General features: G+C 28.3%; 2 protein-coding genes across 3 annotated transcripts; one reads left to right on the forward strand and one right to left on the reverse strand.

Annotated features, from left to right (window-relative positions):
• On the reverse strand, positions 1–2,066 carry LOC106790845 (UPF0692 protein CG33108). Of its 2 annotated transcripts, XM_014756056.1 has the most exons (4): positions 1,948–2,066; positions 1,796–1,851; positions 1,382–1,714; positions 1–1,286 (listed from the first exon to the last, which is right to left on the reverse strand). In XM_014756056.1, the coding sequence occupies exons 1-4, from the start codon at positions 2,008–2,010 to the stop codon at positions 1,085–1,087; spliced, it is 654 nt and encodes a 217-aa protein (XP_014611542.1). In that variant the 5' UTR covers positions 2,011–2,066; the 3' UTR covers positions 1–1,084. The 2 variants fall into 2 exon arrangements, with proteins under 2 accessions (XP_014611542.1, XP_014611540.1); XM_014756054.1 differs by having other exon boundaries at positions 1,796–2,066.
• A 1,868-nt stretch (positions 2,067–3,934) lies between these two features.
• Positions 3,935–6,680, forward strand: LOC106790846 (trafficking protein particle complex subunit 12). Its single transcript, XM_014756057.1, has 2 exons — positions 3,935–4,139; positions 4,298–6,680. Exon 2 carries the CDS (start codon positions 4,301–4,303, stop codon positions 5,879–5,881), a length of 1,581 nt encoding a protein of 526 aa, XP_014611543.1. The 5' UTR covers positions 3,935–4,139; positions 4,298–4,300; the 3' UTR covers positions 5,882–6,680.
• Positions 6,681–14,915: the final 8,235 nt, after the last annotated feature.

A 14,915-nucleotide genomic window follows, 5' to 3' on the forward strand; every position in this document is an offset into this window, starting at 1 on the left:
TATAATAATGATTAGTTTATTGTTTGTAAATAATTTTACTTGATACATGCAGGTTCTTTCATTTCCATAAATAAATATTTGATTCATCGACACGTTGAATGAATATTTTTGATAATCTTTTTTTTTCTCTACGTATACGTACGTTACACAATATACTTAAATTGGTACGGCTAGTATTTTTATTTTTTCTTCAAAGTTGCATTTGCGGTCCTTAGACAGTTTCGATAATAATTATAATTTTTTTTTTCGATTATGTAAATGCAAAAGAAAAACAAATCATACAACTATCCCTTAAGAAGGCCTGCAAGTTCTTCATTGTTTTAAATAAATATACTTAAATACTTTGATATTGGCTAGTATTGATTTGAATAACTCCTAACTAATACGTTTATTAGATCAATGCACGTACGGACGATTACATGCGTCCGTTTTTTTGTTTTTTTTTTTCTTTTATTTTGCATACACGCATTTGCCACACCGATTAGATGTGCATCAATGAATGCACTTTTTAAATTGATCTCGTCGCGCTGAGATTTTAATGTGTAACGAAACATACCTCCTATTTTGACTTATACGTAATACGTTCGCGATCGACAGCCCGTTTACTTGTAACACATTTTAACGCGTTCTGCTGGCAAACGGACTATACACAAAAGTTGCACCGACATAATAGAATTATTTACATTTCATATAATAAAGATAAAAATGAGAGCTATTAAACTTATGATTGCACTTACTATGAAATTGAATTAGTGGTAAATTTGGTATTTATCCTTTTTTTTTCTTTTTTAATCCATTTTTTTTTAATCATTTTTTTCTTATTTTTTTTGCATTTGGCAAATTGCATTACGTAATTCGAATATGCGTAAGTTGAAGCATTATGTTTTACAAAGAACTATAGATCACTTTTGTATTAGCACTGTTTTTTTTTGTTTTTTTTTTTCTTTTTTTTTTTAAGGTTTTTTCTCTTTAAATCTTATTTCCCGAATATTAACCTCATAACTTGGATATAGTAACACTGTATTAATGATTCCCATTCGTTTACTGCGATATTAATTTTCTACAGCTCTTGTACATAATTTTTTTATATGTATGGATGCAATGCCAATGCTCTACCACGTAGCCCTCTTTGGCCGCCAACTCCACCCTTTGGTATAACGTATCCACCTGCGTGTCTTGTTGTTCCTTCTTCTTCTAAATTACCATTACTTTCTATTAAGTCGCGTAATGGCCAACAAGCGAGGTGACGTGACTTTCCATGACGTGCTAAGACATGATACCCTTGCCTACAAAAAAAAATATATTAAACAGGTTACACAGAGATTTATTCACTTCTTGTAATTAAATATTTGATCATGTCCAATTATGTATAGTTTTATACCTCGATGATATAAGTCCTACGAGTAATGCCCAATGAGCTTTATGACCTCTCTTCAAGCAGGGAGCATGATTGAAATCTGAATCATATGGTATAAGCACCATAGCTCCATGAGCTAATGCATGAGTTAAAGTATCTGGACATTGTTGTAAATCAACCAAAATATCCGGTCTATGATCGGGCAAATATTCAGCAGCCAAAGTACCCATGAAATCGACACTGTATACTTCTCCATGTTGAGTGAAACCTCTTACCCTAGCTTCTGCTAACAATTGACTAACAGAAACAGGTTTTGTATATTCTTGAGATGCCATTGCGAGGGCTACTAAACCGCATCTATTGAAATGAAACACAATATTAATCTCTCGAATACCAAAGAAAAAGTATTTTTCTTATCCATAATAAAATAAAACTCACTGTGGTCCATCTTGCAGAATAGGTTCGACTTGACAAAAGTAAGTCACTTCTGCATCCTTCAATTCATTACTTGTAATTAATTTTTCTATTTCTGCCTCTGCAGACGTAAGTGTGATTTTAGCCCAAGGGGGCAAAGAATCAGGGTCGCTCACCTCTGTTTTTTGGCACATAGGTGCCTCTGTTAAATTTGTTAATGACAGAGGTGGTGCTGGCATCTTTTAGCTTATAAATTGCTTAGAAATAATTGCTGTTTCTTTATCGATTTCAATATATATATATATATATATATATATATATATGTATATATGTATATATATTTAATCAAGTACTAGAGAATGTTAATGATGATGATTCAATGATCCACTGAGTAACACAGATTCCATAGAAAAATTGCAAGTTGTAAAGTTCAATAGCTTCGGTAACAAACATTATGCTTAAAAATAGCATAAGTCATGGTTATGATTAATTCGAGACGAAGCAAAAAGAAAAAGTCGAGAAAGAGAGTGAAAGAGAGAATTAAAAGAAATTCACTTCGGAGATTAATATTTCTTTTATCTTTCTCGAATTATTTAAGAAACTTTAGAACAATATCAACAATGTTTATAAAAAGGCTAACTTCAATCTAAAAAAATATATCATAAAATACGATTAACTTTTTCCGTGCTTTGTTATTTAACGAGATATATAACCATATGAAGATTAACATAAAAATATAATAAGTCACTCGTTTAACCTTGAAGATGTAAGAATTCGATTTAAATAACAGTTTCTGATTTGAACAATTAACTAGAAACTAATTGTCGATTCTTCTAGTAAATTTGAGAACGATCCTATTTGTCCTGTAAAATGCTATTTGAAATTGAATGCTTTGTTAATAGATTGAGATCTACATGTGCGCGCGCGCGCGTGTGTGTGAGAAATTGTACATAGGTACGTGAAGAATTATGTGTGTGTATGTATGCATGTATGTATGCTAGATAGTTTCCAGGTACCGTGTGATTTCACATTTTGTAAGAAGTTAAAAAATAACATAAGACTCGGACGATTTTTAATGGCAGTGCACTGCACATTTGACGACAAATGAATTAATAATCAATCATTTCCGTAATTTTTACGCAATTGCGTGTTACGTATTATCGTTAAAATTTGCTCATATACGAGAGTGTACTCGATTAGAATATTAATTTTTGGATTTTAAATGACGAGTAATGTACGATATTCTCTCTTTTTTTTCTTTCTTTCTTTCTTTTTTCTTTTCTTTCTCTTTATCCGTTTCGTCGCGAAGTTATATGACAGAGCCAACAACAAGGGGAAAAAAAACAAGCTTATTAGTATAATACGATTTTGACGTTCGTATCCCCCTTTCTTCCGTTCGATGAATAATGCACGTTCATTATGTAATTTTCGAATAAAACAAATGTATTAATAAACGAGGATAACGAGACGCGAGTTTTACGATGTATCCATCAAATACATTTTGCGATAAACGTAACCGCATTAAATCGCCCAAATATAATGACTTTTTCTTCAGACTACTTCTTAAACTGGCATGAGTAGGCACGAGTACTGCAACTCACGTCAAACCGAGACAAAGCATTACACGGATCACTGCAGACGACGACGTGTTTCCAATAACCAATGAAAAACACGGATTACTAGTGGATAAATAGGTCTCCATCTTGTTGCATTATGCACTTATAGGGATAATAACTAGATTACAGGAACATTATTTTTAGTTATATTATATATATATATATATAAAGAATTTATGTTATATTACTATATTTAAATAAATAATAATATTATATAAACATATGAATATTGTAAGAAGCTGAGACAATGCATTACACTGATTTTCAATAACCAATTAGAGGCACGGAATACTGAAGCTAGTGAAAAGGTTATAATAGCAGTTTACGACTCTTTCTCATCGTATAATTATTTATATTTAATATTAATTATTATGATTTAATTTTCTCTATATGAAAGTAAAAAATATATTGACATTTATATTGCTTCAAATATTTGCTATGAAATATGGGTCAAGATTTGGACAAATAAAAATGCAAATGCTAGAGAATAAAATTTCGGATTAAATTTTGTTGGAATATTTTTTGTTTTAATATTGGTAAGTCTGATCAGTGTTGTGATATGTCAATTCTTGTTGTCAATGTGTAATTATTTAAAAAAAATTAAAAAATATTTATTTATTAACACTTGTACTTAATTGTAATAGAATATATATATATAATTTATATTAAATATGTTATGAGAACATAACTTTTCTGCATACAATACAACTCCAGCGCCTCTCTTGACTATATGCACTATTATAGTTAACAATGTAAGTATGAAATATTTTTGCAAATATAATTAATTTTTACAAATAAAATATAAAATAATTACCTGATTGATATAATCAAGAGTTCTTACGAAATTCCAATTCTCGTTTTATTTGATATTTTTATTGTTGACAATAATAAAAATAATTATTATTTAAAGAAAATGGCCGAGAGTAACACTAAAACGTCAAAGGATATGTCATCCTCTGTGACAGAAGATACAGAAGAAAAGACAACAGCAGATATCAGTCGTTATTTTAATAATGCACCACGTACGATTTTTGACGATATCGTAGCACCAAACCAACAAAATTATTTTAATAGCCCATCAGAATCAGAGGATAATATTTCAAGGTTTAATTCAATTTTAAATAGTACACCCAATTTGTTCTCCGTTGATACTTTAATAGATAATGATCGAATGTCTGATCATGCAACGTACAGCGATTTGCACAGAGACGCTTGGATACCATCTGAACGTACTCGTAAAATATTACGCTCAGTTGCTACCTCAACGGTTGGCACAACCTTTCTTGAAAGAGACAATTTAACTATGCCAGGATTGGCATTACAAGGAGATATGCCTGATTTAATAAAAAATGGTGTTGCACATTTTCTAGGAGAAGACGAAGAGATGCAAAGAAATGTACTTACTGCCTCGGACGTCACTCAAGACGAACGCGGATTGAGAAAATTAATACAAACCGGTTGTTACAGAGCTGCCATTAATTTGTCAGGAAGACTTATTTCAATCTATGCTCAAGGTTATGGAAAAATAAATCAACCGAGTAAACATACTCCACATTCTTTACAATTATGGTACACCAGACTTTCCTTGTTAACTAAGTTGAAACAGAATGAATTGTTAGAAAAAGAATCTAAGCCGTTTGGAGATTTGGATAAGCCAGACATGTATTTTACATTTTATCCAGAATTATATGGTACCAGACCAGGTTCCATGGCTTCGTTTGCTTTCAGATTACTTTTAGCTGAAGTTCCATATTATTATGGTAAACCAAAGGAAGCATTAGACAAATTACACAAACTTTTGAGCATAGTCAATGAAATACTGTCAAATTTACAAGCCGATCTTACGGGAGACAAAATTGATGCCAAAGTTACCAATATGGAACAACAAAAAGATGCTATTGTACTGTGGTCACGCAGAAAATCAAGAATATTAATCTCTATAATTAACTGCGCCGTTGGAATGAAAAATTACATTTTGGCGGTAGATATATTGGAAGAATTGAGCAAATCACATGATTGGACAGCAGAGCAATTACAAATATTTCGATCTAGCATAGGAAGAATACATTTGTTTCTCGGGGATGTATCTACTGCAGAAATATTATTAAATAATAGAGTAATGCAAACGACTACGGTTACTGTTAGAGAATTGGTAGATAAAGGCTTAATAGCGGTAGCTAAAAACTCTTTTCAAGAAGCATTCAATTATTTTCAAGCAGCATCCTCTATGGATACCACTAACGTAATGCTGATCAATAATATGGCTGTTTGTCTTCTTTATACTGGTCAGCTTAAAGCTGCAGTACATTTGTATGAAAATGCGGTAGCAAGAAATCCTATGAAAAGCTTACAAGAACCAATATTATTGAACATGTGTACTTCCTACGAGTTACATACCAATCATTGTAAGCAAACCAAACTACATTTACTAAGGCAGCTAAATAAACACAAAGGTGATGCTATTGACATCCAGTGTTTAAAACTTGGCATGTAATTTTTTCAAACAGAAGAAAGAAAAATATCGTTAACAGAATTTAATAAATTTACGAGATGTTTAATATAAAAAAAGTAATAGGTATATCATATATATACACACTGTATATTTTAAAATAATTCTATCTCCCGGACTATATTCGTTTTGAAAAAATAAATATTCTTTTTCGTAAGAATTGTAGTCGTCCTGAATATATTACACATATTTAATTTTAATTTTAAGAAAAATAATTTGAGAACAAACATCGTCACAGAGGAAGAAGAGATGTATTAACAAACAAACAAAAATAATAAGAAATTCTACATTAGCGTCAAAGTAAAATAGCTTTTATTACATCAGGAAACGAAGACAATTTAATCAACGATCAACAAGTGCTAAAGTTCGTCCTCTCCATTACTATTTTTTTCTTTTATTCTTTCAATCTTTTCTATCTCAAATCCTTCCTTCGATTCCTGTATTATTTCTTATCATCTATTCTGCCGTCGTATCCGCATACCTCTCTCTCTCTCTCTCTCTTTCTCTCTCTCTCTCTCTCTCTCTCTCTCTCTCTTTCTCTCTCTCTCTTTGCATTTAATTGCTCCAACCAATCCAATCCAATCCAATCCAATCCAATTCTACAAATATGAATTCATCCTCTACTCGTTATTTAATATTTCGTTACTTTATTGACTTATTCCAAAAGCGTGTTTTAATTAACGTTTACTGAAAATATATATACTACTACGTAAGAATAGGAATACACGTCTTGAATTTCGTTCATTATTTTTCATTATTCGTTTAACGATTATCGTGCGTTACTGTTGTTAATTAAGCATATACAACTCTTTCTCTTTGCATATACCTTTTTATTTCCTTTTTTTTTCTTTCTTTCTCTTCACCCCTCACTCTCTCTCCCTCCTCTCTCTCACTCACCTTTCTCTGCCTTCTTCTTTCTCTTTCTCTTTCTCTCTCTCTCTCTCTCTCTCTCTCTCTCTTCCTTTCTCTTTTACCCACCCACCCATTCTCTCTCTTTCTCTCTCAGCGCACACACACAGAGCATACACTCACGCGCAAATGCTAGTTTTTAAGTAATTAACACCTTGCGCTATCGCGTTACATAATAGCACATGTTTGATCGAATTTCAAAACTGCATTCTCTCTCCCTGCAGAAAAAAAGGCACGAACTGGCGGAAAGGTCGGCCTAACTTTATAATATTTCATTTTTTTTTTATTTATTATGGATGGAACTTATACGTCACAATACATTATTCATTTCCTTTTCCCCCTTTTCTTTTTTTATTATTATTATTTTTTTTTTTAATAGTTTATTTCTTCTTATCTTATCTCCTCTTTGTCGATCTTTTTCTTTTACTTTAACTTTTCTTTCTTTATTTATTTTGTTCTTTTATATAATAATTCCGCAGTAACACACGAATGATCTCTGGATGATGACACTCTCCATCGATCAATTTTTATTCTAGTCAGCAAAGTAGCGTTTTAGGAGATACCTTATACATCGATTCTTCTTTTCTTTGTTTTTCTTTTGTTAAATAATTTATGATAATAATATATGCGTGTATTTGTTTGACGGCATTGTTGAGGTACATGGAGTATAGAAAATTAATAATCTTTGCGTAACTCGAAAATTCATTGTCAGAAATATATATATATATATATTTCATTTGTAAGATTTCAATCGCAATTAATCTCGTATTAATTTAAATTAATTAAATTCGTATTTAATAAGAAGAGAGATATTAAATTTAGGATAGAAATTATACACCTTTTATGATGTATAATATTTAGAAAAATAAAATGTCGGATTGGTTTATTGTATCTAGGAATGGAGATTAATTTGGCATTAATTTTGAAAATTAATTTTAAAAAGTAAAAATTAACTTATTAGTTTTAGTCTTATAGAAAATAAGCCGTAGTACTTTTATGTACATACATATATTACAAATACGTGTGTATGTGATACGTCCCATTAAGAAATTAATTTAGAAATCTAACTAAATCGCTGATTTAATATTCCATGGGATTTATTTTTTCTTTCTTTTTTATTTATTTATTTATTTTTTAATCGAGTCGTACCATATACTGTAAAATATAAAAATGACTCGATTAAAATTCATTGTAGTCAGTCAGCCTTTAGTATTTTACACTTGAATTTGTTTCTATTTCCAAATCAAATTCTTTTTAAAATTAACTTTTTTCTTGTTATTGTTTCGTATAGTCCATCAACTTATGAATCAAATAGAATGTTTACGCGAAGTATGAAATGTTTCGTTGGGATTGTTGCATTTTAGAGAACCAAAATTTTATAAATCGTCAAAAAAGAAAAAATCTTTCGAAGCTTGGCATTGCTCGATGCACCACTACGTTGCTAACTAAAATACGACCATTTTGTTTTCGATGAATATTTATCTCGTTTTGTTTCCTTTTTTCCACCTTTTTTTTCTCTCTTTCTCTCTCTTTTTCTCTCTTATATACCAAGTACGCGCTGTATATTACAATATCACCATAATAATAATAACATTCACGTCACTAGTTCTTTTTTTCCATTTTTTTTTTTTCCATTTTGGCGATTAAATGTAATGATGTATATAATATATATATATACTATATATTTACGTACCAATTTTTTAGTAAATTTATTTCTTTTTTTTTTTTTATTATTTTAATATTCCCTATAAGACGTATGTAAGTTTTTTATTATTTTTTCTTTTTTTTTTTTTTCTTTATTATATATCCTACCATGGTGTAATGCTTACGCTTTTATTTTTATTTTTTTATTCTAATAATCTAAAAGAAACGTTTTACATTATTGTCTGCGGTGGTTTTTTTTTTTTCTTCATTTTTTCGCTTGCATCATTTTATCTTTTCCCTTTCCTCGATTTTTTTTCTTTTCTTTTATCATGTACAATTTATCGCGTGTGTGTGTGTGTGTTTTTTTTAATATATTAATATTAATATTATTATTATTATTCTTTTTTTGGTACTTGCTTACGTAACATAGTCATGGAAAGCTCAATGGTATAACCACTGGTATTCATCGAGTACAGTTTTCTTTCTTTCTCTTTTAAATGCGAAGGATCTTAGTTACTCTCCGCGATACTCCTGAGGATCTTCTTATTTCGTAATCATAATCGATAACTGTTTCGCTGATTTAATAACAAAAATCATTTTTTGCGTATAAATTACATTGTGTAGCATTTTGTATTAAAAAAATATCACCTCCGGATCATCTCCTGTCGCACATACATACATACATACATACATACATATATTACGCATGTTTGTGTTGTGTAATTGTCACGTACATGTACAGAAAGAAGAGAACACCAAAAAACCAAAGAAAGAAAAATAAAACAAAAATTAAAAATAATACGAAAAAAGGATATATTGTAAGGAAAATATTGATTGTAAATAAATACTCTCTTAATTAGAAAAAAAAAGAAACAAAAAGAAAATTAAAGCAAGAAATAAATGATTACGCAAAAAAAAAGAAAAAGGATAAAATAAAAGAAATAAATTCCAAGTAATATTTATCTATATACACATATATATATATATATATATATCGCGATAACTATTATATTTTATTTATTTAGAAAAGCGGTTTTCTCATTATCGTTTTTTATTTTTGTTTATTTTAATTTGTTTTCTTTTCATTTCTTTTCTATAAGGAGAATCATGGAAGCAACCTTTGTTGGCCTTCGTTTAAGAAGAATTCGTTATTTTTTTTTTTTATTTTTTATATTCGAATTATTATCTTCTATTATAGTACGTTTTATTAATCGCGCCTTCGACAATTAGGCAAGCTCGGTCGTTCACGCAAGGCATCGTATGGTGCTTATTAAATCGTTGCTTCAACAATCGTTAACAATTTTTTTTTTATCTTCTTTCCTATTCTTTCCCTTTCTACTTTTTTTCCTTTTCCCTTTTTATTTTTTTTAAATTAATCCCTTTTTCGTTATCTTGTTTCTTTTATCCCCCACGTATTTTCCATTCATATTTTTCTTCTTCTTCTTTTCTTTTCTTTCTGTTTGTTTGTTTGTTTATTTATTTATTTATTTATTTATTATTATTTCATAGGATTATACATCATAATTTAGATTTAAAGGAATAACAAAGAGCTTCATATTCCGATTCATCAAAGCGACCTTAGCAGCTTGCACTGATCGATATTATTATCTAATGTCCTCTTTTTCTTTCTTTCTTTTAATTATTTAATGTACATATATCATATTTTATTTATATTTTTTTTTCTTGGAGCAAATGGAACGTGAATAAATCTATGTATGTATATATATACATATCTATATATATATGCAGGATGGTTTATTAGAAACGGATTATTCAGATATTGTTTTTTTTTTAAATTAATATTTTTACGTTGTACGAGTATTAATTAAATTGTTTTCATTTAATTGTAAACCTGTCACACACGTTATAATCAGTTGTTTCAATTTTCTAATAAACCAAATTCTATACGTATACATACATACAATAAATATATATATGTGTGCATGTGTGTCGTAAATGGGACACGCGTTATTATTGTCTTTTTAAGTAGTTTTTCCGGGCATTTTCTTTCGTTACTTTTTTTTCTTTTTTTACTTTTTTTTTTTCTTTCTTTTTTTAATGCATAATTTCATTAACGTACAATTTTAACTTATCGTTAAATACGACGAATTATTATTATTATCATTATTATTATTATTATTAATTTTTCCTTTTTTTTCGTTTTCGAACGAAAATGAGAAAAAAGCCGTAGAATTGTTTATGTGTATACGTGAACATTTGCGTGTGTGTATTTTACTTATAAGTTTTAAAGCATTTCTCATTTTTACATAGTATATCGTAATAATAATAATAATAATAATAATAATAATAATAACGATGCCCATTCGAATAAGAGTAATAATAAATCACTTATTCTAAAAGATTTTCTTTTCTTTTCTTTTTTCTGTTCTTTCTATATTTCAGCCAATAAATCATTCAGCCACACTTTGGTTGTCATATTCAATTTACTATGATCAGTGTTTTAACGAAGGAACAAACGAGATAATAAGTCGACAGATTTGTTGCTCGCACGACAAACGAATTGAGTGCAATTATTATTATTCGTGCAAGACGAAATAATAATAATAATAATAATAATAATAATAATAATAATAATCATAAACAAAACAAAATAAAATAAAACAACAAGAAATGATGGTGCACTTGTAGTATCTAATGTATTTAACTTTGGTAAAAATATATAAAGAAAAAAAGTATCATTTTTAATATAGAAATCGTACATAATGATAAAATAATACATAAACGATTTGAAAAAGAGAGAAAAAGAGCACAAAATTAAAGTAGGTAGAGGAAGAAGGACGGTGAATAAATGTAGAAATAATATTTTGTATCAGAAACAAATCTCGTCTTGCACTTGGGACTTAGGTTTTCGAACCAAAAAAAAAAGACATCCAATGTATTAGATTAGATCATTATCATCATCATGGCGTCGTATAATAGCCATCAATAATATATATATATATATATACGTATGTCATATCGTATATATAATATTATACGTTTATAATTATATAAAAATATATTTCTTAATTATTAACACTATATAATAAATGAGTATTATATAAGCATCATATTTTTCTTTCTCTTAATAATGGTCACGATGCCTGTCGCGGATAACCGAAGCCTTCTATTATAGTATTTCATGTAATTATGTATTTTTATATTTTTACGCGCGTGTGTAATGTGTGCTTGCGTGTGTGTATTTGCTTGTTTGTGTGTGAGAGGAAGTACAAGACCCGACATTATTATTTTTCTCGATTAACTTTTTCTTTTTTTTTATCGGTTGGTATTTGTCGCGAACTTAAATGTCGTTTTGATACATAATTAATTAATATATATTTGTTTTTATATGTATATTTTTATATATGGTATTTTTGCAATTTATCATTCTTCTTCTTCTTCTTCTTCTTCTTCCACTATTATTATCATCTTTTCTCTTTCTTTCCATATTTTTCTTATTTTCTTTTTTGGTTTCGTTATGTGTTTTAGTTATTTTCTTATTCTTCTTTCCTTTTTTTTTTCCTTACGCTCTTATTTTTTTTTTTTTTTGGTTAATTATTAGTTTTTTTTTCTTTTTTTGATAACAATATTATCACTTTATATCGTTTTGTTGGCTCGTGTAAATAAAAAGTTCGCATAAACTGTTATAAAATACACATTCGCGAGTATTATCAATATCTATGGAGTGTGTTTGTTTCTTTATTTCTTTCTTTCTTTCTTTCTTTATTTCATTTTCTTCTTATTCTTTTTTTAATTAACACGCTGAGCGAATAAAATCATATATATATATATATATATATATAGTATATACTATAAGATATAATATACATAATATTTTAGTATTTTTATTAACAAGATATTATATATTACCATGACAATAATAAGGAAACTAATTAATGTACAAATTCGTTAGCTACGTTCGCCTGGGGGAGTGTGATATTTAAAAAGTCCATTCGCATTTTTTAAGAACGCGAAGATTCTTCTTCATATATCTGAAAATAATTAAACGCATAAATACGAGTTTACGATATATAAATAAATAAATAAATAAAGAAAGAAAAAAAGAAAGAAAGAAAGAAAGAAAGATAGATGGAAAGAAAGAAAGAAAGAAAGAAAGAAAGAAAGAAAGAAAGAGACACGCATATAAAACGTCGATCGAAAATTATACTAGTTACTGAGAATTTACATTTTTTTATAAACTACACACACACACACACACACACACGTATATATATATTCTTTTTTGGTTTTTTTGTCGCTTTATTTTTTTATGTTATTTTTCGTTCAGTAAATTTTCATTCTTTCTCAAACCAACAGAAAATTATATATTATATATATATATATTTGCAATAAGAGTATGTATGTAGATATTAATTATAAAGAATCTCATTCGTTTCACTCCTCTCGTTGTTCGAAATGAGCTACTCTTTTTCTTTTTAGTTTATTTTATTTATCAAGCATTACAAAATTTTTAATCGAACGGGACAAACTTTTGGAAACATATTATTAATGATTTATACCACGTCGTTGTTGTTTACAAAAAAAATATATATATAAAAGAGGATCACATAACTTGCCAGAAAGAAAATAGAACATTTCGAAATTTGAAACGTACTTTAAAGTAAGGAGCTTGCAATTAAACGTTGTATTATTATTATTATTATTAAAGGGAAAAATTGTATGTTCAACTTTTCCCTTACTATGCATTTTAATTTTTAAATTTACTAGATAATTATATTATAATATATATATATATATATATATATATAAAGAAAAAGAGAGAGAGAGAGAGAGAAAGAAAGAAAGAAAATGTATGCGTGTTGTGCGTGTAAAGTTTGCACACATACATATATATGATAAAAATCACACCGACTACAAGAAAACTAATTCGTCATTTGATATTTCTTTCTTATTTTTGCAAAACTAAAGAAAAGAAAAAAGAAAGAAAAAAAGAAGTTACGCTAAAAGTACAAAAACTGGCGTCATCATAGTTCTTAAATAATACAGTGACATGATTATCTATATATATGTATATTAATATAAACATATTAACACACATTATTGACCTAATTGAAGGAACTTTAACGTAATTTTATAATCACGTTGACTGCAAGGCAAAATTCGACATGTTTTCTTTTTCTTCGTAAAAAAGAAAATTCTGAAAGATATAAAATAATTTATTATAGTGCCCCCGGATAATAAAAACTCTCTTCCCTCCTCCCCATAGCAGTCAACGGGTTGATATAAAAGAATTATGCAACTGTGTTGTCATATATGTAATAATATTAATTAATCTCGTTTGATATAAGTTAAACATTTTCGATATTACCGATCTCATTGAGAATTGTGATTATCTTTTTCGTTCAATGAATTTTTCTTAACACAACCATAAACGAGAGAGAGAGAGAGAGAGAGAGAGAGAGAAAGAGAGAGAGAGAGACAGAGAGACGTTGATGCATTAGGTCAACGATGTGTCGAACATGTTTTGTTTGTTCTTTTCCAAAGATGTATATTTTTACGCTACGAAAAAATTGTATTTCGTTAAAACCCAAGAGCATTGTTATCTACGACCGTTCAATTCATTCGTTTTCTTTTTTTTTCTCTTTTTATTATTATGAGTTAAATATTAATTGTGTTTGTCTAATTTAATTTTAAAAAATGAAAAAAAAATCGAACAAGCCCCAAGAGAAAGAGAAAAAAAGAGAGAGATAGAGAGAAATATTTCAAATACGAATAATTGAGAGAAAAAAAAGTGAGTAATAATTAATTTCATATATATATATAAAAAAAAAAGAAGAAGAAAGAAAAAAGTAAGACAACACACACACACGCAAGAATATTTTATTCGCGAACACCGTTGACGAAGGGCCTTGCAAATTGGTGTGAATGATGTCATTCGAGAAAGTCGTAAAAAAATTGACGTTAACTTGTAACTTTTAAACGATATTATTTTCAAAATCGAGGAAGATCTCAAGATCAATAAACAAAAAAAAAAGATAAAATGTTAATCGATTTTCAATGGTCGTTCGCAATAGAAATCACGCTACGCCTTCCAAATATATATATATATGCATATATTTATAATTACACACACATGATCGGTTAAAGATATGCAAAACGAAGCAAAAACGAAAACTACAATAATTTAAAAAAAGAAAAGAAAAGAAAAGAAAAATGTGTCTACGTATTCGTGTAAGGAAGATATTATTATTTTCTTATATTATTTATATTTTCTCATTCTCATATTATCGAATATATATATATATATATTAAAAATCATTCGAACGAACGAACGAATTATTAATTGGGGCAAGAATTTGAATATAATTATAAAATAAATTTAAAAAGAAAAAAGAGAACATAATTAGCGACGACGAAATTAATATTAAAACAAAGAAAAAGTGAATAAATGAAAAGGGGAAAAAAGGGATGATGATGATGATGATAATAATAATAATGACTTATC

The sequence above is a fragment of the Polistes canadensis genome, unplaced genomic scaffold (genome assembly GCF_001313835.1).
Source record: "Polistes canadensis isolate GaletaPanama2010 unplaced genomic scaffold, ASM131383v1 scaffold_265, whole genome shotgun sequence".
Lineage (NCBI taxonomy): Eukaryota > Metazoa > Arthropoda > Insecta > Hymenoptera > Vespidae > Polistes > Polistes canadensis.

Excerpts from the sequence above, each read along its gene's own strand:
- LOC106790845 (XM_014756054.1), bottom strand. The coding sequence starts at position 2,010 with ATGCCAGCACCACCTCTGTCATTAACAAATTTAACAGAGGCACCTATG. Across the intron at positions 1,715-1,795 it reads ATTCTGCAAGATGGACCACA|ATGCGGTTTAGTAGCCCTCG; the intron begins GTGAGTTTTATT and ends TCATTTCAATAG. Across the intron at positions 1,287-1,381 it reads GTAGGACTTATATCATCGAG|GCAAGGGTATCATGTCTTAG; the intron begins GTATAAAACTAT and ends TTTTTTTTGTAG.
- LOC106790846 (XM_014756057.1), top strand. The coding sequence starts at position 4,301 with ATGGCCGAGAGTAACACTAAAACGTCAAAGGATATGTCATCCTCTGTG.